The sequence below is a fragment of the Dama dama genome, chromosome 14 (genome assembly GCF_033118175.1).
Source record: "Dama dama isolate Ldn47 chromosome 14, ASM3311817v1, whole genome shotgun sequence".
NCBI classification, from domain to species: Eukaryota; Metazoa; Chordata; class Mammalia; order Artiodactyla; family Cervidae; genus Dama; species Dama dama.
This window is the reverse complement of record NC_083694.1, coordinates 17824980-17852348: the sequence shown is the minus strand read 5'-3', so window position 1 is coordinate 17852348 and position 27369 is coordinate 17824980. Positions and strand designations below refer to the sequence as shown.

At 35.8% G+C, this 27369-nt stretch overlaps 1 protein-coding gene across 1 annotated transcript in view; it reads left to right on the top strand.

The window, feature by feature from the left end:
* The window catches only part of USH2A (usherin), an 892942-nt gene that overhangs the window by 44249 nt on the left and 821324 nt on the right, over window positions 1-27369 (top strand). Inside the window, exon 3 of the mRNA XM_061161192.1 lies at window positions 14502-14634. Within this exon, the coding sequence (XP_061017175.1) occupies window positions 14502-14634 (133 nt within the window). The remainder of the gene's footprint in view (window positions 1-14501; window positions 14635-27369) is intronic.

Here is a 27369-nt window from a genome sequence, read left to right as displayed (position 1 = left end):
TTTCTCTTTCTAAAAATATACTGAAGTTAGTTATTATAGCAGTTATAAAATCACTGTTTTTGGCAAGTAAACACGTGACTATTTCTCCCACCCATTATTTTTATTCTGGGTCTCACGTTTCTGGAGCCTGTCAGCCTTTAGAGAAGTTTAATCTCTTTGCAAAAAGAGATTCCAAATACACCACCAAATGTAGAGTTTTTTTTTTTTTTTGACAGCTTCTGCTTACGTTGGGAAAAATAGTTTGGGAAGAAATATGTAAGAATTGGACTGTATAAATGTGAATTGTAAAAAGACAAAATGAATTTTATTTTCAAGAGCACCACTTGAATCTGGTTATCCAATTGCTAGTATAAATTTCTTCAGAGAATAATGAAAGCATTCGTTTATTTTGCTCTAACTGATGACACAATCTTAGGTTTTTTCTTTGTTGTTTTTCAAAGGGGTGAAAGAAAGGCAACTTTGCTGAATGTTCTACATTTGACCCACAAATAGCTACTTTTGGTTTTAGGGCTGATATAATCCTTACCTTAAAAAAAAAAAAAACCTATTTGCTGCTGTCATTTTTCCTGTCAAAACCAAATTAAATGTGTGTGCTTCTCCATTACTGATTGAAGAAAAAACTGCTTAGACAATTACTATCTCACCAGCTTTAGGGCAAAGAGCACCACCTTTAAACAAGGATCACCATGAAGACTTTATTCTCTGTTCTGAGTGTCTTTAAAGATAAAGCAATTCATATCAGATTTCATGATACAATTCTCTAAAGGAGGTTAAAGAGGTCCACATTTTTCCTTTGGCCTAAAATGGTTCTTCTTCATTTAGTTTATGAGACACATTTTCAATAAATTTTGCTCAGTACTCCTGGAGCTAGGGGAAAAAAAACAAAAAAAATAAAAGCTAAGGACACAGAATGGCTGGAAGATAGGTACTTGTAGAAAAGCATGTGTTTCTTTCAAGAATGTAAATTTAATAATCCATTAATTAATTAATGGGATTTTTTGCCTGTGTTGAAGGTTTTAGTAGGAATAACTCCTGCATAGCAGAAGGAGGTATTTTACCTGTTTTGTTTATAGAGCAGGACTCCATTTCAACTTACAAATTACTGCTCAGGATCTTTGAGATATTACCTGAATACTGGCACAGAGTTGAGTTTTTGGATTGTGTACAGAAATGACTTCCTACATATCTGTCTAGATGTTGAGGATTGAATGATGACCCTCTGCCTTTGGGTTAGGAGTAATTTCACATCTTTTCTTACTCCCTGGACTTATAAACAAGAATCCGATGTCCACTGTTTTCAGGCACAATTTGCCCTAGTTATATACAACTGTATCATTATAATTTAAATAGATTTTAAAAACTGGGAAAGATTTGGGGGGAAAGTAAGAAATGTGACTTTAAATTCAACACATTGAAGAGAAAAGAATGAGAATGGGTAGTATAAATAGAAGGCTTGGGATAAGTTTAAGGCTTCTTTCCATTTCCTTGTGTTTTTCTATGCCTGGTGGTGGTGGTTTAGTCTCTAAGTCATGTCTGACTCTTGCAACCCCATGGACTGTACCTGTCAGGCTCCTCTGTCCATGGGGTTCTCCAGGCAAGAATACTGGAGTGGGTTGCCATTTCCTTCTCCAGGGGATCTTCCTGACCTGGGAATTGAACCTGGGTCTTCTGCACTGCAGGCAGATTCTTTACCAGCTGAGCTACAAGGGAAGCCATTTTCTATTCTTGCTGCTGCTGCTAAGTCACTTCAGTCCTGTCCGACTCTGTGAGACCCCATAGATGGCAGCCCACCAGGCTCCTCCATCCCTGGGATTCTCCCGGCAAGAATACTGGAGTGGGTTGCCATTTCCTACAGCTCACTTATTTCCTATCTTCTACCACTTCTGCCTTTTGCTAATTTCTGTTAATCTTTCAAGTTAGTGTAGTTAATCTTTCAGTCCTTGGTTTAGATGAAGCGTCATTCATTCCGTGAATATTTAATAAGTTCCTAATAGTTGCTAGTTATCATTCTGGGGAATGAGGTGACAGCAGTAAACAAAACAGCAAAAGGAAACAAAGCTAAACTTCTCCTTATAGAGTTTAGATTCTAGGCAGGAAGAGACTAAAAAGCAGAAAAAATAAATAAAATGTGCAGTATGTTTGGTGTGGACAGAGAGGATAGCTGAAAGGGAAGCAGGTTAGCAAGGATGGCACTACAGTTTTAGTAAGAGTGTTAGGAGGGATTTTGCTAAAATGACAATTAAAGAAATTAAGAAACATCTGAAGGAGGTGTGGCAAATAGCCAGCGGATGTCTGTAGGAGTAATGTCGAGGAGTAGGAACAGAAAATGTGAAGGCTTTGAGGAAAATGGGTGCCTGGAATGTTTGAGGGGGGTGTGTGCTCAGACACTCAGTCGTGTCCAACTCTTTGCAACCCCATGGACTGTAGCCTGCCAGACTCCTCTTTCCGTGGGATTCTCTAGGCAAGAATACTGGACTGGGTTTCCATTTCCTCCGCCAGGGGATCTTCCCAATTCAGAGATTGAATCCGTGTCTCCTGTGTCTCCTGCACCACTGGAAGGCAGATTCTTTACCACTAGCACCAACTGGGAAGCCCTTGAGGAGGGCAGTGTAGCTAGATCAGAGAGCACAGGGACATACTAATAAAGACAAGTCAGAGGTAGCAAGGAAACAGATTGAATGAGGATTTGTAGAACTTATTGAAAAAAACCCTGATGCTGGGAAAGATTGAGGGTGAGGGGAGAAGAGAACGACAGAGGATGAGATGGTTGGATGGCATCACTGACTCAGTGGAATCTGAACTAACTCAGGGAGATAGTGAAGGACATCTCAGCCTGGCGTGCTGCAGTTCATGGGCTCACAAAGAGTCAGACATGACTTAGCGACTGATCAACAACTTGGTGCAAGAACCAGTTAGTTTATATGCAGTAAATCAATAAAGATTAATAGAATATATCTTCACACAAAAATACACAAAAATAAACACAAAATGGCTTAAAAGGCTTAAATGTAATATACAACATGATAAAACTCCTAGAACAGAACATAGGCCAGGTATTCTCAGACAAATTTTACCATTGTTTTCGTAGATCAGTCTCCCAAGGCAATGTAAATATTGATAAAAGCAAAAATAAGCAAATGGGACATAATCGAACTTAGAAGCTTTTTACAGCAAAGGAAACCATAAACAGAATGAAAAGATAACCTCCAGACTGGGAGAAAATATTCACAAATGATGCAACTGACAAAGGATTAATTTTCAAAATATACAAACAACTCATACAACTTAGTAACAAACAAACAACCCAATTGAAAAGCAGTAGAAGACCTAAATAGACATTTCTCCAGAGAAGACATACAGATGACCAATAAGCACATGAAAAGATGCTCAGTATTGCTAATTAAGAGAAATGCAAATAAAAATTACAATGAGGTACCGCTTCACACAGTCAGAATTTGTTATTCAGTCACTCAGTCACGTCCGACTCTGCGACTGGATGGACTGCAGCACGCTAGGCTTCTTTGTCCTTCACCATCTCTCAGAAGCTTACTCAAACTCATGTCCATCGAGTTGGTGATGCCATCCAAGGATCTCATCCTTGACCCTTTTTGTATAGTTCTTCTGTGAATTCTTGCTACTGCTTCTTAATATCTTCTGCTTCTGTTAGTTCCATATCATTTCTTTCCTTTATTGTGCCTATTTTGCATGAAATATTTCCTTGGTTCTCTAATTTTCTTGAAGCAATTTCTCATCTTTCCTGTTTTATTGTTTTCTTCTATTTCTTTGCATTGATCAATTAGGAAGACTTTCTTATTTCTCCTTGCTATTCTTTGGAACTCTGCATTCAGATGGGTATATCTTTCCTTCTCTTCTTTGCCTTTCTCTTCTCTTCTTTTCTCAGCTATTTGTAAGGCCTTTTTAGACAACCAGTGTTGTCTTTTTTCATTTCTTTTTCTTGGGAAAGGTTTTGATCATCGCCTCCTGTACAATGTCACGAGCCTCTGTCCATAGTTCTTCAGGCACTCTGTCTATCAGATCTAATTGATTAAAACAGTTCTGGGAGCCACAGTGTGCTGGCGTAAGTCCTTTTGAAGGAGGTCACCATTACTGTCATTACCCATACCATAAGGGTATTGTCATCTGCATATCTGAGGTTATTGATATTTCTCCCAGCAATCTTGATTCTAACTGTGCTTTACCCAGCCTGGCATTTCACATGATATACTCTGCATATAAGTTAAATAAGCAGGGTGACAGTATATAGCCCTGACATGCTCCTTTCCTGATTTGAAACCAGGTGTTTCACGTCCAGGTCTAACTGTTACTTCTTGACCTACATACAGATTTCTCAGGAGCAGGTCAGGTGATCTGGTGTTCCCATCTCTTGAAGAATTTTCCATAGTTTGTTGTGATCCACACAGTCAAAGGCTTTGGCGTAGTCAATAAAGCAGAAGTAGATGTTTTTCTGGAACCCTCTTGCTTTTTCGATGATCCATCGGATGTTGGCAATTTGATCTCTGGTTCCTCTGCTGTTTCTAAATCCAGCTTGAACATCTGGAAGTTCACAGTTCACATAATGTTGAAGCCTGGCTTGGAGAATTTTGAGCATTACTTTGCTAATGTGTGAGATGAGTGCAATTGTGTGGTAGTTTGAGCAATCTTTGGCATGGACTTTCTTTGGGATTGGAATGAAAACTGACCTTTTCCAGTCCTGTGGCCACTGCTGAGGTTTTCAGATTTGCTGGCATATTGAGTGCAGCACTTTCACAGCATCATCTTTTAGGATTTGAAATAGCTCAATTGGAAATCCATCACCTCCACTAGCTTTGTTTGTAGTCATGCTTCCTAAGGCCCACTTGACTTCACATTCCGGGATGTCTGGCTCTAGGTGAGTGATCACACCATTGTGGTTATGTGGGTCATGAAGATCTTTAGTTCTTTTGTGTTCTTGCCACCTCTTCTTAATATCTTCTGCTTCTGTTAGGTCCATACCATTTCTGTCCTTTATTGTGTCCACCTTTGCATGAAATGTTCCCTTGGAATCTCTTATTTTCTTGAAGAGATCTCTAGTCTTTCCCATTCTACTGTTTTCCTCTATTTCTTTCATTGATCATTGAGGAAGATTTTCTTATCTCTCTTTGAATATTCTGCTGAATATTCATTGGAAGGACTGATGCTGAAGCTGAAACTCCAACACTTTGGCCACCTGATGCAAAGAACTGACTCATTGGAAAAGACCCTGATGCTGGGAAAGATTGAAGGTGGGAGGAGAAGGGGATGACAGAGGATGAGATGGTTGGATGGCATCACTGAATCGATGGACGTGAGTTTGAGTAACCTCTGAGAGATGGTGAAGGACAGGGAAGCCTGGCGTGCTGCAGTCCATGGGATCGCAAAAAGTCAGACATGACTGAGTAACTAAACTGAACTGACTGAACTGACCCCTACCATAGTTTGGCCCCAGGCCAAGCTACAGAGAGGGAACACAGCTACACCCATCAGCAGAAAATTGAATTAAAGATTTAATGAGCCTGGCCTGCCCACCAGAGCAAGACCCAGTTTTCCCCGCAGCCAGTCCATCCCACCAGGAAGCTTCCACAAGCCTCTTATCCTCATCTTTCAGAGGCAAACAGAATGAAAGCCACAATTACAGGAAACGAACCAAACATCACATGGATTACAGCCTTGTCAAACTCATTGAAACCATGAGTCATGCTGTGTAGGGTCACCCAAGATGAATGGGTCATGGCAGAGAGTTCTGACAGAACGTGGTCCACTGGAGAAGGGAATGGCAAACCACTTCATTATTCTTGACTTGAGAACTCCATGAACAGTATGAAAAGGCAAAAAGATACGACACTGAAAGATGAACTCCTCAGGTCAGTAGGTGTTCAGTATGTTACAGGAGAAAAGTGAAGAAGTAGGTCCAGAAGAGATGAAGAGGCTGAGCCAAAGCATAAACAGTGCTCAGTTGTGGATGTGTCTGGTGGTGAAGTAAAGTCCAATGTTCTAAAGAACAATATTGCATAGGAACCTGGAATGTTAGGTCCATGAACCAAGGTAAATTGGAAGTGGTCAAACAGAGATGGCAGGAGTGAACTCTGACATTTTAGGAATCAGTGAACTAAAATGGACCTGAATGGGTGAATTTAATTCAGATGACCATTATAGCTGCTACTGTGGCCAAGAATCCCTTAGAAGAAATAGAGTAGCCCTCATAGTCAACAAAAGATTCCAAAATGCAGTACTTGGGTGCAATCTCAAAAATGACAGAATGATCTCTGTTCGTTTTCAAGGCAAACCATTCAGTATCACAGTAATCCATGTCTATACCCCAACCACTAATGCCAAAGAAGCTGAAGTTGAATGGTTCTTTGAAGACATACAAGACCTTATAGAACTAACATCAAAGAAAAATGTCCTTTTCATCAAAGGGGACTGGAATGCAAAAGTAGGAAGTCAAGAGATACCTGGAGTAACAGGCAAGTTTGGCCTTGGAGTACAAAATGAAGCAGGGCAAAGGCTAACAGAGTTTTGCCAAGAGAACACACTGGTCATAGCAAACATCCTCTTCCAACATCACAAGAGAAGACTCTACACATGGACATCACCAGGTGGTCAATACCAAAATCAAATTTATATTCTTTGGAGCTCTATACAGTCAGCAAAAACAAGATCGGGAGCTGGCTATGGCTCAGATTATGAACTCCTTATTGCAAAATTCAGACACAAATTGAAGAAAGTAGAGAACATCACTAGGCCAATCAGAATGGCCATCACCAAAAGTCAAAAATCATAAAAACTGATGAGCATGTGGAGGAAAAGGAATCCTCGTACATTGTTGGTGGGAATGTAAATTGGTGCAGACATTATGGAAAACAGTACGATGTTCCTTAAACTAAAAATAGAGCTCCCATATGATCTGGTGATCCTACATTTGTGCAAAAATCCAGAAAACTCTTATTCAAATAGATGCATGCAGGCCAATATTCTTAGCAGCACTATTCACAATAGCCAAGATATGAAAGCAACCTTAATGTCCATTGACAGATGAATGAATAAAGATGTGGCATATATACACAATGGAGTACTACTCAGCCATAAAGAAGAATGAGTTAATGCCATTTGCAACAACATGAATTGACCTAGAAATTATCATACTAAGTGAAGTAAGTCAGAAAGAGAAAGACAAATACCATATGATATCACTTACACGTGGCATCTAAAGCATGATGCAAATCTTACTTACAAAACATAAATAGACCCACGGACTTAGAAAAAGAACTTATAGTTATCAGGGAAAGGATGGAGAAAGGCATAGATTGGGTGTTTGGAACTGACATGTAGACACTGCTATATTTAAAATAGATAACCAACAAAGACTTATTGTATAGCAGAAAGTTATGGTTTTATATGAAGGGTATGATGAACAGTTTTCTTCCTAGACATGGAAGACATGATAAGAACTTGACTTTTTAAGGAAAGGAAATTGTAGGCATGAAAACAACTTCCAGATTTAGGGATAGGAAATGTTGAAAAAGTTACTAAGGTGCTTTTTAGCTAATTCTAATAATCTTTTAGAAGTCATCTGTTCTGTATGGATAAAATAGGAAAAAGAACTAAAGATACATTGAGACAAGTAAGAGCGTCGGATATTGTGATCATCTGTGTACCAAAAGCATTCTTTCTCAACCATTTTTATAAATTGAAGTATAGTTAACATGCAGTGTTTTGTTAATTTCAAGTGTATAGCAGTGATTCATATATATATGTATAGACATCTCTCTCTCTCTCTCTCTCTATATATATATATATATATATATATATATATACACACACACACACACACCTATGTATATATGTATTTAGATTCTTTTCCATTGTAGGTTATTACAAGATGTTGAATATAGTTCCCTGTGCTATATACTAATAGTAGGTTCCTTACTATTTATTTTATGCAACATGTGCACACTACCAAAAACATTCTTAAATGTGGAATTGTGCATAAAATGTTCCTAGATAGTATCTACAGACAACGGTCTGACTCTATCCCCATTCCCTATGAAATCAGTAATAAATCAAACCATTGGCACATATTTCCACTGTGTGTGTGTATAAATTAATAGCTACTTTTTAAAGTAAATAGAGTAATAGTTTAGGAAGAAGTGGCTGTGGGAGTTTTATATCCACTCAAGATAGGACAAAGAAAATTACTTACATTCCTATGTTAAATTTCTAGAGATTGATTAAGCTGGAGGTTTGTTCCTAGGAGATTGCAGAATGTGGAGAGAGAGCTTTAATAGGTGTCATGGCGTGCATACATGGTTAGTTGCTCAATCATGTCTGACTCCTTGTGACCCCATGGTCTGTAGCTCATCAGGATCCTATGTCTGTGGGATTTTTCAGGCAAGAATACCAGAGTGGGTTGCCACTTCCTCCTCTAGAGGAACTTCACAACCGAGGGGTCAAACCTGTGTCTCCTCCATTGCAGGTGGATTCTTTACCCACTGAGCCATCAGGGAAGCCTGATTGATGTCATGGAGAGAGTAATAAACCCAAAGTACCCTGCTTAGGATGTAAATGTAGTCACTTAGGCATGAATCACTTCCAGGGTCTGGCTTGTCCGAGTTATTCATACAGGAAAAACAGAAGTCTTTATGTCAGAGACAGAGTTCTATTGGGGAGGGTGTTGTGGATGGAATGGAGCAGGCAGGAAGGGAGAAGGGACAAGGGAGAGGAATGTTGAAATGTGTGAGCTCATGGGAGATAATAAAGAGAAACAAAACTAGTCAGAAAATCTTGAAGAATATAGTTGTGTCAGAAGTCATTTCCCTGCAACATCTTTCATATGGTCAAAGAGAAGGAAGATTTAAGAAGTTATCAGTAAATCAAACCAATAGTGGGAAATCATATACATTCCAAATACTTGTGTGCAACCCATGTGATTAATTTCTACAAACAAACTTTCCATAAATAATTACCTCAACTCTTTTTGTCATATTGTTTGGATAAATGTAGCATAGAAAATATTTAATTTGTGTATTTATTCATAATTATATGATTCTATAAAAAACCCATGTTAGTAAATAAGGTCACTCTGCAAAGGTGAAGAATTCCTGTATGACACATTTTATCTGTTAAAAATGATGCCTTTTCTTTATTGCTTAGAATTGCAACACTGTAGTTTGTGTTGGTGGTTTTATTTTTGGAGTATTTATTAGTCAATCAGTCAATTAGTATTTACTGAGCTTCTGCCCAGCACGTAGGGCATGCTCATCAAATTTGCAAATGACACGAATCTTGGAGGATGTTAAATACATTGGATGAGAGACATAGCATCCAAAAAGATTTTGACAGCCTGGAGCAATGGGCTGAATCTAACAAGATGAAATATATTGTGGATAAATATAAATTCCTGTCCTTGGATTCACAAAACTAACTGCATATGTACAGGATGGGGTAGATATGCTTTAACAGTCAGCTCAACTTAATTTATCAGTTTTAGCTATATGATGTCATTGCCAGAAATGTAGCATGCAAGTTTGGATTACATTAAGGTGATAATCTTATTTCAATTTGGTGAGAGGCCACATGTAGAGATTGTAGTATTTCTGGAGCCATATTTTAAAAGAGAGACCCAAAGCCATGTCATATTTAGAACACCACAGAAGCCAAACACATTTATCTTGAAGAAGACTTGGGAGAAAAATATGTGTGAACTCTTGTGTGGAAAAGGGATTGGATTTGTTTCATGTGGTCTCAGTAATTAGAGCTGGGACCTAAGAATTGAATTTATAAAGAGACATCTTCCAGTTCAGTCATTTATAATAGTAAAAGCTGTTCAAAGATGAAAGGTTTCCCAAAGTCTGCAGAATCAGAATAGTGGAGCAGGTGAATCTGAGTCCTCATTTGGGGGGTAATACTAATAACATGGAAGAGGGGGATCTGAGAGCCTGGTAAGATACTATAAGTAAAGCACTCAAAACACTGCCAGGAAAATGGCAAATGATTATATTGCTCATTCGGGTTGTTACCCTTCTTATTATGGGAAGCATTGATATAAAACCTGAATCATCACTGTGTTGAGTTAAAGCAAAGTAACTCAATGGGTGGGTCTGATAAACTCAGTGGTGGTTATTTCTAAATGCTAACTGGGTGTAGCTAATTAAAATTGGTTAAAACAGCCTCTAGAACCAGTCCTTCCTCTCTGTGACTTAGAAAAATGTAACCTTTTTGTATTTAATTCTCTGTGATTCCATTTCATTACTTGGGGATAATTCCAAATCTGTCTCAGGTTGTTGTAAAGATAAAACAAAACGTTAGAACAATGCTCAATATGCTAGCTTCCCAGTAAATGTGAACACTTTGATAATGCTGAAGGAGTCAATAAAGGATCCCTATAGGATTTAGGACTTGAGATATATATGTTTTGGAAATACTAAGAATTTAAGTAAATGAAAAGCAGTAGCAAGTTTATTACCATATGGAAATAGCTTAAATATAACATGGAAATAGAATTAAGCATTGTGTGACTTACAGACAGTGAGGAAATCTCACCATTTAGGTGAAGTTGACTCTTGGTGACCAGTTGGAAACAAAAGCAGATGGAACGAGAGAGGGAAAACCTCAGAAGACCTTTAGTTTAGAATGGTAAGCAGAGTGGCATTCCACATGCTTTCAGGTAGAGGATGAAACATACATGTGATATTTTAAAATAACCTTATGAAGTTTTCAGAATAAACTGTCTTCCTTATGCTTAAAAATTATAGATGGAATAGTTGAATCTTTTATGCAAATCCTTTAACCTAGAAATAGAAATTCTATTTCAGGACAATTTCTATTTCAGAAAGTCCAAACACTTTTTCCTTCATAAAGTTTTCCCTTCAGATTCTTATCTGTAGGGAAAAGCAGTTTTCTTTTTTTGTTTGAAATCTTTAGCATTCAAGATGATGTTCTTTATATTTGTATCACCCATCCTCATCTTCTGAGAGTGAATCTGAATTTGAGATCTGTTGCCAAACCATTTGTATTAAATCTATGAGAGAGATGTTATTCAAAATGTTTAAAATGGTTTTGTTTTAAAATGAGGTCCATCAAATTAATGAAACTTATATTCTTGGGAGGCTCATAAGTCAGTTCTAGGAAGACAGGTCCCACAAAGAAGGTCCAAAAATAGGTTCTACACCACACATTTATGGATTAAGGCACAACTTTTTGAAGCAACTCCCTGAAAAAGACAATAAGCTTCAGTACTTAAGTGAATAACACCTGTCATCTTTTATAGTGATTCACATACTTTTAGTATACTAAAAACACTCTGCTTTCATACATACAAACTCCTAGAGGAAATGATTGTGATTTTATTTATTTTTTTGGTGTAACTTACAGGGCCACTGTAGATTCTGGGTTCGTGCTGTGCTGAAGTAAATTAAAATTAGGAGGATATAGGCAACAGGAAAACTGCAAAATTATTTTTCTAATGAGGGAGTCAGCATAGGGACTCTGCCTAATTTTTACCCAGGAGAATCAGCATTATTTTGTTTTTGTGTTGCTGTTGGTGGTGGTGGTGGTAGCCAGTAGCAGCCAGCCTAAGTAGAAAAGCAACAGAAATCTGGCATTTCAGTGAAACAAGAGATTGTTGATAATTCCGGGGGAGAGGGGGGCGGGGGGCGCTGGTTGTATTTTTTCCCTTGGTAGCCTCTCAACAGTTGTATGAATTTCTAGAATTTTGAATTATGCTCCTCTCTAATCAGGCATGAGACTGGTGAGGAATTCTACCTCTTTTTTTTTTTTTTTTTTTTTTTGAGTCTAATATAATATTCTCTGGAGCTCAAAGCAATGAGTACAGCCTATCACAGAGACACAAATTTGACCCCCTCCAAAAAAAAATCAATAAAGTAAAATTTGAAGGCCTGAGAGAATGAAGGCTTGAGAATGACATGCCCCCTTGTATCTTCTTTCTGAAATGTCTTTGGGCATCTTGTGAGGGCGCAAAGCTTTTCTACAGCTGCTACTGGTTCTGCCAATTCATTCCTTCAAGCCACACCAATAAACATGTCCAAACTCCTCTAATCCTCAGAGAGGTGGAGAAAGATAGAGAGGAATTTCACTTGAGCAGAAGGCTTTCTTTTTACAGATCAGAAATTCCATCGTATATATTCCTATTCCCTTAAATAACTGGCAAGGGGCTCATCAGGATGAGCTATGGCAAAGAGCCACCATCATGGTCACAGTTTCAGTGTGATGGGGCCCCAGACCTGAATTGCAAAGTAGTTTAGAGAATCTTGGAATATAAAACGTGATACAGAACACCAAAGAGGATTTAATCTTATTTATAGAAAGGTAGTTGGTGGTGGTGGGTGGGGGAGAGGCAACAACAGGCAAGAGTGACTTGGGATCATCATTAATCATTTTTTAAGTACCAACAAAGTGAAAACATTCTTCTGGAATTCACTGCAAGTGACACTGAATGCTTCTACTAAGTAAATATGTGATGAGTTGATAAAAAAAGAAAAAAAGAAGGTCCTGAACTCTTGACTATAGATATAATACAGTGAACACAGAAAATCAAAAGCATGCTTTCTATCTGACTCAAAATAAAGGTGCACTTAAACTTGTAAAAGACAACATTTTTATTTGAATGATATGACAGAACTGTCACAAGAGTGTTACCTGCTATAAAGAAAGCCAAAGAATTATTACCTTTATTAGACCAGTGACACTGAGCTTTAGCCATACATTTCTAACTTCTGTCCCTCTACAGAGACAATTTTCTTTTCTTAAATAAACTGTCATGCTAGTGTTAATATATTGTTGGCTCTCTCATGCTCTGAGAATACTGCTGATATAAAACATGTATATGTTAGATTGGTAATAGTATCTTTAGTGGAGCTGACTAGAACAAATGTGTTTCCCTCATGGCTGCGCTAATGTGATAAAGGAAAATTGGCTGTTCATCAGCTTTTGGCTGGGTAAAGACAGTAGAGATGGAACCACATTCTTTTTTATGCATTAATACCTTCGAGAACTTTCCATGAGTTATATTTCATGTGCCTGCATGTTGCACAGAGATGTTGTAAAACATGAGATAATGCTACAAATAACAAAGTAGAAAAGCCTGTATCTTTTATAATGATAACAGTCAAACACCACATGACAGTAACAGGCTGTAAAAAATGGCATGTAAAAAAAAAAAAAAACAGCAGAAGGGTGTATATCCAGGTCCGTGAGGAGCTAGTGTGTGATTTTTGGTCTTTATGTTAAAGCTTTGTTTTATAATTAAGTCAAATGGAACACAGGGTCGATGCATTTAGGAAAAAATATGGTTTTAACTGAGAGCAGGTTGGATAGAGAGGAAAAAAGCCAAACTGAATAAGTTTTTGAAGAACTGATATATTGATATTGCCAAGAAATTTTTATAATTGCCAAGTGTGTGTGTGTGTGTAATTTTTTTTTTTTAAGATGGGAACTTTGAAAAGAGTTCCTAAGGCAGTTACTCACATGATTTAAAAATATTGGAGGGTGGTTGTTTATTTTCATTAATTTTTGCAAGGCTGTTTGAATATAATTTCATTTTGAATGCTACATTTGATACTTTTATTTAAGATGTTAGCATCTAACCTTCAACTATAAGATATTACATTTCTCTCAATGAATCAATCTGAGTAACTTTTTATGATATCATCCAGGGGTAGTAAAATTATAGCTCATGATACAAACCTGGCTGGCCATCTAGTTTTATAAAAGTTTTGCTGGAAGACATTTGTGCCCATTCATATATGTATTGTTTGTGGCTGCTTTCCTATTAGAGCAGAGTTGAACAGTTGTGACCTGTACCATTTAGACCACAAAATCAAATCATTTGGCATACAAATAAAAAATATTTATCTGTTTGCAGAAGAAGTTTATTGACCTCTGGTGTAGAGGGTTGTTAGGGTACCTGATTAATTAGCCTAGACTATGATCAGCAGATTTTTGTTATTCTGTATGGAGAAGTGCAGGTGAAAATTACCAACTGGATACCAACACCTAAGAAAATAAAAGTTTATAAGGAATCTTTGTGTTAGCAACCTAAATTGAATTATGTTCACATGTAATACACTTCTAGTGTATCTGGTTTTTTTGAATGTTTTTGCCTTTTGCATTCATTTCTGTTTATTTCCAAATATGACTGTAACAAAATTAACTAGTCGCTAAAGAAGCAGTGTCTCCAGAGCAACTTTATGAAGGCGTGGAAGACAGAACTGTGAAATATATGGGACAAACAGTTATGCATACGTGTGAATACCCTGGTATATATGACCCAGCACAGAATTATTATCTATAGGTTTATGTCTAGATATACAAACACAAGATATATCATTGGACCATTAAAATAAATTCCCAGTCTTTCCAACTGAAGGAAGTGGAGAAGTGGGAAATTAACTCGAGAAAGCCTGCTAAAGGCAGTTATTATAAAATAAAAGGTTATGCAATTAAAATAATTTGATAATTTCTTACAGGTACATCAGACAAAAATCAGTTTCTTCATCAATGGTTTGGAAAAGGATAATGCAGCTTTTGATGCAAGAACTCTAAGTGGTTCAATTACAGATTTTGCCTCTGGTACTATGCAAATAGGACAGAGCTTAAATGGTAAGTTTAAATTTCAGAAAATTATTTGTTTTATTTAATTACATCATTCCTTGAAAAATGTGTCAAAAATATTTTAAAATACCCAGGTGTATTTGTTTCCTAGGGCTACTGTAATACATTAGCACCAATTGGGTGACAGTTTAATAAAGCAGATTTCATCCCCCCATGATTCTGGAGGGTAGAAGTCTGAAATCAAGGGTTCAGTGTTGGCTTCTTCTGGAAGTTCTAAGGTGGAGTTCATTCCATGCCTCTCTTTCTGGTGGCTTCTAGCAATACTTAGCGTTCCTTGGCTTGTAGCTATCAATACATAACTTCAGTCTTTGCCTCCATCTTCACCTGGCCTTCTCCCCTTCTTGTCTCTTTTAAAGACACTTGTGATCAGATTTAGGTCCCAGCCTAATCCAGTATTTTCTCATCTCGACATCCTTAATTACATCTGCAAAGACTCTTTTTCCAAATAAAGTCACAATTGCAGGTAGTCTTATTTGTTGAAGGCCATTATTTAACCCACTATATCAGAGAATCTTTAAAATGTCTTTATCATTATTTTTTCAAGGTAAGAACAATATTTAATACACTATATTTTTAAATTTTATTTTATCGAAGTAAAGTTGAGTTACAGTGTTGTATTAATTTCTGTTCTACAGCAGAGTGACTCGGTTACATATATTTATATATTCATTCTTTTTCATATTTTTTCCATTATGGTTATCATAGGATATTGAATATATTTCCCTTTGCTATACAGTAGAATTTTCTCCTTTATCCATTCTGTATATACCACTTTGCAGCTGCTAACCCTGGATTCCCAATCTACCTCTCTCCTGCTCCCCTCCCCCTTGGCGACTAGCAGTCTGTTCTCTGTGTTTCTGATTTTGTTTCTGTTTCATAGATAGGTTCATCTGTGTTATATTTTAGATTCCACGTATAAGTGATATTTTATGGCATTTGTCTTTCTCTGACTTACTTCAGATGATCTAGTTGCATCGATGTTGCTGCAAGTGACATTATTTTACCCTTTTATACGGTGGAGTAGTATTCCCTTGTATACATGTACCACATCTTCTTTAACCATTCATCTGCTGATGGACATTTAGTTTGTTTCCGTGTGTTGGCTGTTGTGAATAATGCTGCTATGAACATTGGGGTGCATATATCTTTCTGAATTGTATTTTGTCTGGATATATGACCAGGAGGGGGATTGCTCAGTCATATGGTAATTTTGGTTTTGATTTTCTGCTGCTGCTGGTAAGTCGCTTAGGTCATGTTCAACTCTGTGCGACCCCATAGATGGCAGCCCACCAGGCTCCCCCGTCCCTGGGATTCTCTAGGCCAGAACACTGGAGTGGGTTTCCATTTCCTTTTCCAATGCATGGAAGTGAAAAGGGAAAGTGTTTCCACAGTGGCTGCACAATTTCCACTCACAACAACAGTGTTGGAGGGTGCCCTCTTCTCCACACCCTCTTCAGCGTTTGCTATTTATAGATTTTTTTTAATTGGTGGCCATTCTGACTGGCATGAGGTGGTAACTCATTGTAGTTTTGATTTTCATTTCTCTAAAAATTAGAGATTTGAGCACCTTTTCGTGTACTTATTGGCCATCTGTATTTCTTCTTAAGCTATATTTTCTTCCTCCTTTTTATGGTTTTGATTTTATCGTATGACTGTTGTTAAAGTAGAACTTAGAATGTTAGATAGAAACTGGAAAGTAATAGTCAACATGGAATAAACTAGATTGATAGTGTTCATACCTTTCCACCCTGAAAATAGGCCATATAGTTTTAAGAAGATAGTGTCATATCCTGAAAAGAACAGAAGCTGAATTTAGAATTCTCTTGCAGTAACTAGCACATTGGTCTACAAAATTGCCTATACTTAAAAATGGGAATATTAATTGCTTTATATTATTAAACAGTATATGATCATTATAAGAAAAACTAAACAACATTGAACTCTACAAAATAGGAAGACTTTTCCTTTTTTTGACCTTTATAGATAGAGATAGTTAATTTTGTTATAACCTTCCACCATTTTTGTACATATAGCTAGAGATATGGTTATAAATATATTAATTTTCCAAAAATGAAATTATCATACATATGCTTTCTCTGAGCCCTATAAAAATAAATACTTCCCCTCCAAATGTTATGAGAAACATGTTAATATGCCTTCTCATTTAAAATCACTGCATTGTGTACAGTTGTATAGCTGTAACCGAAACTTTTTAAACACAAGCCTGTTAATGAACATTTAGATTAATTCTACTATTTCAAAATTATTAGCAGTTATCTGATCGAAAACACTAAATATATATATATATTTGTTTCTATATATATTATGCATACACATATATATGCATTTAGCAATTGTCTGTGAAGTTTCTTAAGACGTTTTACTTTGGTGTCAGTTTTCAAGTCCCATCTCTCTGCTTACTAGCCATGTGACCTGAAATAACTTTATGTCTGTAAACTATAGTTATCTTGAATTTAAAATCATGATGGTGATGATACTACAGTTTCATGGTAAGGATCAAATGAGGCTATCTCATAGAAAACACTACTGTTTTTCCAGCATCTGGTACTGAGTAGTTGTTCCATATTTGTTGAATGAATGAATGGATAACTGTGCCTTGTGTATACTAAACTATATTAGTATGCAGTGCTGTTGTTAATTATAATTATTTTGCTAACCTAAATCAATAGACGTTAGATAGGTTGAAATGGTCATTTTATATTTTAATACATATGGGAATGATGACCCTAAAGCATAACAACAGATTACCTCATAAGGTTGTGAAAATCTACAACCTTATTTAAAAATATAAGTAAGTATTTGTCTTAAACACTAACTAACCTGACAAATACTCCTTTTTTTTTTTCTCCATTTTGCCATTCCTCTCACCGAAAAATATTTTTGGATCCTGCCTTAGAATTATTTTGCCATTAGTGAGATTAAGTAGCCTTCCACATATGCCTGGATAATTTGCATGTCATTTGTGAATTCCTTATTGATATTGTATATTCATATTTATACTCTGGAAAATATTATTTGTAAAGGCTCATTAATGTTAATAATATTATGTTACACATCTTTTTTCTAGCTTTTAGATAGTCATAACTTTGCATTATAGAAATTAAAAAATATTCTCTTATATTTTAGTAAAGGCAAAAACATTCATGCAACATAATACATAAATATTAAGGGATACAGCTTTATGAATTTTTAATCGATATATATACTTGCATAATTCTCATCCAGAAAAAGTTATCAAACATTTCCTGGATTTCAAACACTCCTGGTGAATACCAACTCTAAAGGGAAACAAAGAATAGTGTCAGAAGAGACCTCTATCAGCATGAATTAGTGTTGGCTGTTCTTGAATGTTCAAGCACTTTAAATCATGCAAGTGAGTACTCTTGTGTATGATTTCTTTTCTAAGCACTATACCAATAAGATATATCTCTATAGTGTGCTGCTATTTCTTTAAGCTTTAGGAAATACTTCTTTACTTTTTCAAAGTGGGTATTTTAACCAATGATGTTTGAGAATGTTGGTGTTCCATGTCCTTACCAACACTTAGTATTCTCACACATTATTGCTGTTTGCCGTTCTGGTGGCTTTATGGTGCATTTCCTGATGATTGATGGTATTGAGAACATTTTCATGTGCTTCTTGGCCATGGCTATGCTCTTCTGTGAACTACCTGTATAAGTTTCTGCTAATTCTTAGTTGGATGGCCTGTCTTTTTTTATAACTTATAGGAATTCAATATTTTGAATTTGAGTTCTTTGAGAGATAAATGGACTTCAAATATAGCCTTCTGAGTTACCGCTTATACTATCACTTTCCTTTGATCAACAGAAATTCTTCATTTCAGTGAAGTCCAATTTATGTTTATTTTAAACTTAATACTTTTTATGTGATGTTTAGAATATCTTTGCAAACCCTGAGAGTATAAAGTATCTAAAATATCTAAATATCTAAAGATGTTCTCCTGTGATTTATTTTAAAAGTGATATTATTTTGCCTCTCAAATTTAGACTGATATTCTATCTGGGATTGATTTTTGGGTACGGTATGAAGTAGGAGTCAAGATTCTATTTTTTTCCCCACCTGAAATTTTAATTGACCCTGAAACATTTTCATCGCTCCTCCACTATGTTGCAGTGGCAGCTTTGTCACAAATTACATCCCTTTACATGAAGACAGTGAGTTCCTGAGCTCACTGTTTTGTTTCAGTGATCTGTTTGCCTATACGTATAGTTAAAACATTTAATTTTCCTTTTTGTAGCTTCATAAGAGTCTTACTGTTTAGAAGGATTTGATTTCTCCACATTTTTTTTATCTATCAAGATTGTCTTGGCTATTATATGAATTTTAGAAGCAGTTTTTCAATTTTCACAAAAACTTTGTGGGAATTTAAATCCTTAACTCAATTTTCCAAGAATAGCCTGTAGAGAATATCAAGTAGAATGTAGAGAATATCAAGTCCTCCAATCCATGAGCAGAATATATTCCTTAAATTCTCCCAGCAATGTTTTTAGTTTTCTGTATAGTGCTCTCATTCATAGTTGTAGGACTTAGTCCTGTGTGTTTTTTTGTCCTTTTGTTTTAAAGATTCAGTTTCACTTAATATTGTTTTGGAACTTTATTATATAATTTTTTTCTATTATTTAAAATTATCATCAATTTTTATGTTGACCTTAAGTTCAAAGAGCTTGCTAAATTTAAATTCTGATAGTTATACAGTCCTATCATTTATACATAGCAGGCACTCAAATATTTTCAAATGTTTGCAGTAAATGCCTAACTGGTCATGGAGTTGTCATATAGGTATTTATAAGTGTTGTTATTATTAACTTTGAAATAATGCAAAATGTTAATTTTTCCCCATGACCTGATTTATATAGTTATTTAATTTAAGGAAAAATGTGTGTGTGTGTATGTATCGATATTTAAATATTCAAAATACACCCTGAAACACTGGTTAAATTTCCAAGCTCTGGTGCCAAACAAATTTAAGGTTGAATTCAATTCATTTGTTTACCTTTGATCTAAAGATATATCCCTTTAAGGTTTGTAATCTGTTAAATTATATTTTAATAAATATTTTATAGGGATATTATAACAATTATATGTTAGTGTATGTATAGAATATATTGCTTGTCATAGAGTAAATTTTAATAAGTGGTAGCTATTATTAACCTCTTTGAATATCTATTTTCTTATTGTGAAGTAGACATAGCAATTACTTTCCATAGAATTGTTGAGAGATCCAAAGGAAAATGTCTATAAATGACTCTATTATTTTAAGTTTTATATTCTCTTAGATCAAGCTAAAGTTTTGTGAAGAAGTAACATTTTAAGGAACCTATATATTTAGAAACTTGGTTTGAGTAATTAGTATTATTGAGAAATTTTATAAAGTACTCTGCATGCAGAAATTCTTAATAACACATTAAATCTTGTGAGCCTTATTTCAATATTTAATTCCCATTAGCACTTCTAAAAGTGTTTTATTGCACCAAATGTTGCTCAAAGTATTCGATAGTGCCATAAATTTGTCCACTCTGCACTGTGGGGTTGAAATGACTTGCTTCTATTCTATTTCAATATACTAAATGTTGAATTAATGATTCCAAAGGACAGTGTGGGCTGAATATGATATTTGTTTTTAAACTGCAAAAAAAGAAATTTGACTTCTGATTAGAAAGCATGTAATTGGAAAGCATTTATTTCCAGTGTTACTTAGCTTTTAATATAGTTTTCCTCCTTAAGTTCTGAGCATCAGAGAGCTACAGGAGGCAAAGATATTTAAAAATAATTTTTATCTTTTTTCCCATCAATTTCTAGGTATGGTTGTACCTACTGTATCTTTTCTCTAATTAGAGATGGCAGGTAGACTGGCTCATTACTTCTGCCTAATGAGCCAGGCTCCATGCCACCTCTCTAATCAGAAAAGAGATAGGTACAGAATGTTCCCATGGACTTATTATAAATCATTTTCCTTCTCTCCCTTGCTCCTTTTTTTAATCAAAAAATTAAGTCACTGTCCTCCATACTTTTGTCTACATCCAAGATGGTTTCATTCAGGAGAGGTAATTGTGCACGAGATTACCGTAAGCTGAATTAAAGGTGCTCTCATGCAGTACTGGGCCGGCTGCCTCTGCTTTGGAACAGACGCTGCCTAAATCACAGGCGTATCAAGCGAAGGTCTACAGGAAATCAAGATGGCTTTTCTTTCTTTCTCTGATTAGGCTTACCTTGCTTCCTTGTTTCTGCACCCAGGAAGTGACGGCTTCAAGTGAGTGTTGACTGCCAGAAAACCTTTTCTTTGAGTCTCGTCTCCAACTAGTAGCGTAACTTTATAGAAAAATACTGCAGGCTGCCAAGGACACTTCTGTTGCTGTAGGCCTTGTCTTTGCCTCCCCTAGGATATTAGTCAATGGACCAGATGAATACTTTTTCCTGGGTTCTGTATCTGTCTTAACGGGATGTGTGTGAGTGTGTGTGCTCAGTCATCTGATTTGCTCTGGCTGATTTTTAAATACACAAATACAGCTTAGACCTTGATATCAACCAGTGTGTCAGTTCATTTTTAAGTACAGTTTCTTCCAGTCATATATTTATTTTAATTCCTTCAGTTGGGCAGAAAACAAAGAGGAGTCGTGGTAACAGACATGTAATTATAAATAGTCTCCAATGTCACTGTGGTGATAAACTACAATAGCCCTGCAAATTTTGGATTTAAACATAAAAAAATCACACGAATCAAAGTTTTTCAGAGTAATTTCTGAGCTCTTATCAACAGACTTCTAATTTCCTTTTAAATGTTGGCATCTCTACGTTATGCCATTAAAAGCATGTATACTTTCTTAAGATATCCAGTCATTAAGGAATCAGTGAACTTTTGTTGTGTAGCTGTGAAAACAAATATACAAGGAAGAAAAAGATAATCACCTAATTGTAATGCCAACTTCCCTTCCATTCCATGTTTTCTATGCATTGTATCTTCATTTACCTGCTTAGTCTTTCCGGAGTTGGAATACTATTTTTATTTCTACTACTGTCCCAAAGGTTATCAATAACATTTCTAACCTCATCTATGTATGGAAAGTCAGTTTTCCTTTTAGTTTAGCTGGAGATAATACTAAAATTTTTCTGAGAGAATTTTTGTTTTTAATTAGGTAAAAAGTAAAGAAATAGAAAAATGTAGAAATTGATGAATTGAGACAGGTAAATGGAATGGAAATAGACTATGGGAACAAGGTCTATAAAGGTATTAAACAAACAAACAAACAAACAAACAAACAAACATTAGTTGCTCAGTCTGTCTGACTCTGTGACTCCTGTGGACTATAGCCCGCCAGGCTCTTCAAAAGTGTCCATGGAATTCTCCAGGCAAGAATACTGGGATGGGATAGCCATTCCCTTCTCCAGGGAATCTTTCTAACCTACGGATTGAACCTGAGTCTCCCACATTGCAGGCAGACTCTTTACCATATGAGCCACCAGGAAAGCCCATATAATGGTGTAGAGGAGTTTAAAGATGAAGGAGTTTCAGAGTAGAAGAGGTATCTAGCAATGCTATTAGGACAAGTGGCCAACTATGTTAACAAAAATAAAAAGATAATTTAAATGTGTACCTTACAATCATATTAAATAAAAACTGCAGATGAATTAAAATTTAAAAGTGAAATATATAATCATGAGATAGTAGAGGACAGTAAAGGAAAATGCTTTCATAATCCTGGCATATTGAAGATTTTTATTAGCATGATATCTTGGCCAGAAGCAGTAAAGGAAAAATATTGAAAAATCTGACAGAATTTAAATTCAAACAGTGCTTATCATTTTGTATGTAGTTTGGCTGGGAATAAAAAAGAGAATGCTAGTGTTGGAAAGAGTTTGTGATAACCTGGCAAGCTATGAAAAGTAAAAATATGAAAGCTATGTCATCCAAGTGTTCTCCTTCCAGGACATATCTCTCAAGAATATGATTAAATAAAGCTTTAAATATGTACATGAAATGTTAGTTGTAGAATTACTTAAAGTAACAAATAATTGGAACCAGTTAGAAACTTCAAAAGAGAATTGATTAAAATAAATGATAATTTATGCCTATAATGGAAAAGTGTGTATTATTAAGAGAAATGAAATGTCTGTTGGTCAAGACTTGGCAACACATTCATGATGTGTTATAATATGAAAATTGAATGAACATAAAGTATAATATAATCTTTCTGTAACATGGGTTGAGGAAGTGCAAATTTGTATTGGATATTGAACTCACTGTACATAGATATTATTATTGCTATAATAATTAGTGCCTGAGAAGCAAGATACTCATTTTTGGTTTGAATCTGGCTTTGTTTCTTAAAAATCAAGTGACTTTGGCAAAAAATTTAACTTCTCAATCCAGTTTCCTGATTCGTTCATCTATAACATGTGTTTTAGATATAGTTTTCAAAGCAACTATAAAACTTTTAAATAATATATACTTGGTTTATGTTTGGTATCCAATTAAAGTTTGCTATTATAAATATTAATGTTATAATAATTTAGGTATTACTCTTATTGACTTTGTGAAATTTAAATATTTTAAAATAATGGTCCTGGCCTACAATCAATTTTTGGCTCAAAATAAAATTTTCCTAGGGTGAGTAAGAAAAAAATGTTTAATTTAGGAGTGATGTACAATATGTTTAAAATGGCTATATTTTGCGTAGGTAAGCTCCACAAAATAATTTCTTTCTCTCTTCAAATATGAGTCCTCTCTGGTATTCTTCATTGTTTTTTTTTTTTTTGCAAATCCTGATGTCTATCTGGAGTTATTTCTTTTCAGCCTGAAGGACTTCCTACTTCATTATTTATAGTTTGGCCAGTGGGGAACAAATTCTCTCAGCTTTATGAAAAGTGTCTTTAATTTGTCTTTACTTTTGAAAGATATTTTCACTGGATATAGAATTATACATTGTTAATTGTAATTTTTTTTTAGCAGTTTAAGGACTGTTGTTTCACTGTCTTCCTGAATTCATTATTTTTGATGAGAAATCAGCCATCAGTCTATTAATATTCCTTTGTAGGGATTATGCCTTTTTTTTCTTGTTGCTGAAAGTTTTCTCTTTGATGTTAATAGTTTAGTTAAACTGCCTGGACATAGTTTTCATAATATTCATCCTAGTTGAGATTTGCTCAGCTCCTTGCATATGTAAGTTGATGTTTTCACTACTTTTAGAAGTTCCCATAATTATCTCTTTAAACTTTTCTTTCTTCCTTTTTTTTTTTTTCCATTCCACATTCTTTCTCCTCTTACTCTAGGACTTCAATTATGTTTTTGTCAGAGCATGGTTCAGTTCAGTTCAGTCACTCAGTCATGTCTGACTCTTTGCTACCCCATGAATCACAGCATGCCAGGCCTCCCTGTCCATCACCAACTCCCGGAGTTTACTCAAACTCATGTCCATTGAGTTGGTGATGTCATCCAGCCATCTCATCCTCTGTCGTCCCCTTCTCCTCCTGTCCCCAATCCCTCCCAGCATCAGGGTCTTTTCCAATGAGTCAACTCTTCACATGAGGTGGCCAAAGTATTGGAGTTTCAGCTTCAATATCAGTCCTTCCAATGAACACCCAGGACTGATCTCCTTTATGATGGACTGGTTGGATCTCTTGGAAGTCCAAGGGACTCTCAAGAGTCTTCTCCAACACCACAGTTCAAAAGCATCGATTCTTCAGCACTCAGCTTTCTTCACAGTCCAACTCTCACATCTATACATGACCACTGGAAAAACCATTGCCTTGACTAGATGGACCTTTGTTGGCAAAGTAATGTCTCTGCTTTTTAATATGCTATCTGGGTTGGTCATAACTTTCCTTCCAAGGAGTAAGTGTCTTTTAATTTCATGGCTGTAATGACCATCTGCAGTGATTTTGGAGCTCCCCAAAATAAAGTCAGCCACTGTTTCCACTGTTTCCCCATCTATTTGCCATGAGGTGATGGGACCAGATGCCATGATCTTAGTTTTCTGAACGTTGAGCTTTAAGCCAACTTTTTCACTCTCCTCTTCCACTTTCATCAACAAGGCTTTTTAGTTCCTCTTCACTTTCTGCCATAAGGGTGGTGTCATCTGCATATATGAGGTGATTTCTCAGATATGCAGATATTTCTCAGATTTCTCAGATTGTTGGATATTTCTCCCGGCAATCTTGATTCCAGCTTTTGTTTCTTCCAGCCCAGCGTTTCTCATGATGTACTCTGCATAGAAGTTAAATAAGAAGGGTGACAATATACAGCCTTGATGTACTCTTTTCCCAATTTAGAGCCAGTTCTTCATTTTTTAATAACAGACTTTTCATCTCTAGAATTTCCATTTGGTAACTCGTTTGTAGGTTCCATCTGTCTGCTCATCATATTCCCTCAGCTTTTCACACATACTGTCACCGTTTCCACTAGATCTTTTGGTATTTTTTCCCTTAGATATTTGGATCATTCCAACATCTGAGCCTTCCCTTGTGGCTCAGCTGGTAAAGAATTCACCTGCAATGCAGACCTGGGTTTGACCCATGGGTTAGGAAGATCCCCTTGTGAAGGGAAAGTCTACCCACTCCAGTATTCTGACCTGGAGAATTCCATGGACTGTATAGTCCATGGGGTCACAAAGAGTCGGATACAACTGAACAACTAGAATATTATGGAACATCTGAGCCATGTCTTGACTATTTTTTGTGTGCGTGTGTGTGATGCACTATGTTTTCTTGCTGTTTCATGTGTCTTAAAATGTTTTTACTGTGTGCCAGACATTTTGTGTAAGGGAAAGGAAGAGATAAAAGTGTGTTTCTGTGTGTTAGTTGTTCAGTCATAGCTGACTCTTTGCGACCCCCATAGACTGTAGCCCACCAGGCTCCTCTGTCTATGGAATTCTCCAGATAAGAATCCTGGAGTGAGTTAACCATTTCCTACTCCAGGGAATCATCCTGACCCAGGTATTTAACCCATATCTCCTGCATTGCACCCAGATTCTTTACCATCTGAGTCATCAGGAAAGCCAGGTAAATAATTGTTACCTCCAGAGAAAAGAGCACTTCTCATTCTATCAGGCCTCTGGAGTGTGTGTGTTGGCAATGGGTGGGAGGAGGAAAGGAGGGGAATAGCATCAAACTTATTTGAAGTTGATGTGGATTTGAGCATTATTTCAGCTGTAATATAATTTAGTTCGCCACTGGTTTCAGATGTTTGAAGACAGAATTAGTATGGATGCAGACTCCCTCTGGTACTAGGAGGGGCTGCTGTCTTCTTATTCTTTAACTGATTATGCTACCTCTCACTTTTCTGTTAGGGATGAGAAGAGCTGTGGGTCTCAACTCTTCTGTGAAAGGCTTGTTACTTTTTAGAATTTATTCAAATTGCTCACTGTTCTCTACTTTCTGATGGTTAAAAAAATGATTCTATAGCTTATCTGGCTTACTTTGGTTGTTTGATAGCTAAAGTGATGGTTTCAACTTCCTATACCTGAAGCACAGGTGGAAATCCAACTCTTACTGTAACACTTGATAGAACATTTCTTTCTTTGGCCAACTCTTTGCTTAACTTTGCACCTCTCTTGGTTCTTAACCGTGGCTGGTCTCTGGCATTCTGGTCAAGGGAGGTACCTATTAGTTGGCTCCAAAGATTATTTTGGTAGCATTTGGGAATTGACCTTATTGTTACCTTTTCTAATTTTTCCTGGAGATTTTGACTTTTGTGGACTCTAACTTTGTTTGTATTTTTTTAACTTTTACATAAGTTTTCTTTGGTCTTCCTGAAATCTATTCATTGCCAATATATAACATTGAAATTTTTTGAGGATTCTGAACCCTTGTTAGATGATCTCAACTCACTAGTGGCCTTTTTCTTTTTCTTGATTTTGTGAAGCAGTTTCTGTTTTACAACACTTGAACCATTGGTTATTTCTTCATTCAGCTCAAACTTTTACCTTCTAGGGGCTGATGATTAATTTGAATATTTTGTAGTCATCTGTTACTTGTTCAGGATAACACCTTGCCTTTCACTGATTTTAGCTACCAATTCTAGAGGTAAATTTTCAAATTTTCCTCAATCAAGGCGTTTTATTATAGTGTATATATTGTGTAATCGTATAATACATATATATTAATCATATCTGACTCTATATTGAATGCTTGCTTTTTTGTTATTGTTGTCTGCAATGATATTTTATTTAAATCTTTATTTTCTTTCTATGGTTCCATGACAGCTGGAGTATATTCTTATCTTTTGCTACTACTACTTAAAGCAACATTAACAATAACAGAAACACAAAATGCATTCTAAATTCTCTGGCATAAAGCCCTTACCATTGTGACCATTAAAAAAATAAATGAGCAAGCTTCTTTGACTCTCCATTCTAGAGCCACCATTTTTGAAGTTCTAGATATTTTCTGATTTGCTTTTATAAGTGGATTCAGGGTAAAATGTTTTCTTTTGTGTAACACTGAAGTAAATAGAAATTAGGTAATTAACATGACCCCCATTATGCATAATTTTAATTTCAATTAGAAATTTTGATAGAAATGAGGAAAAGAGTTTATCTAAGTCTTTGTGGAATGGACACAGATTTATTTTTTTTGTTCTATTGCATTGGCAGGTTTTTTCTTACATATGTGAATCTATTAATGATATTGTCAAAATGCTCAGTTAAGCTTTGTTATTTTCAGAAATGAAGATTCTCAGTATGATAT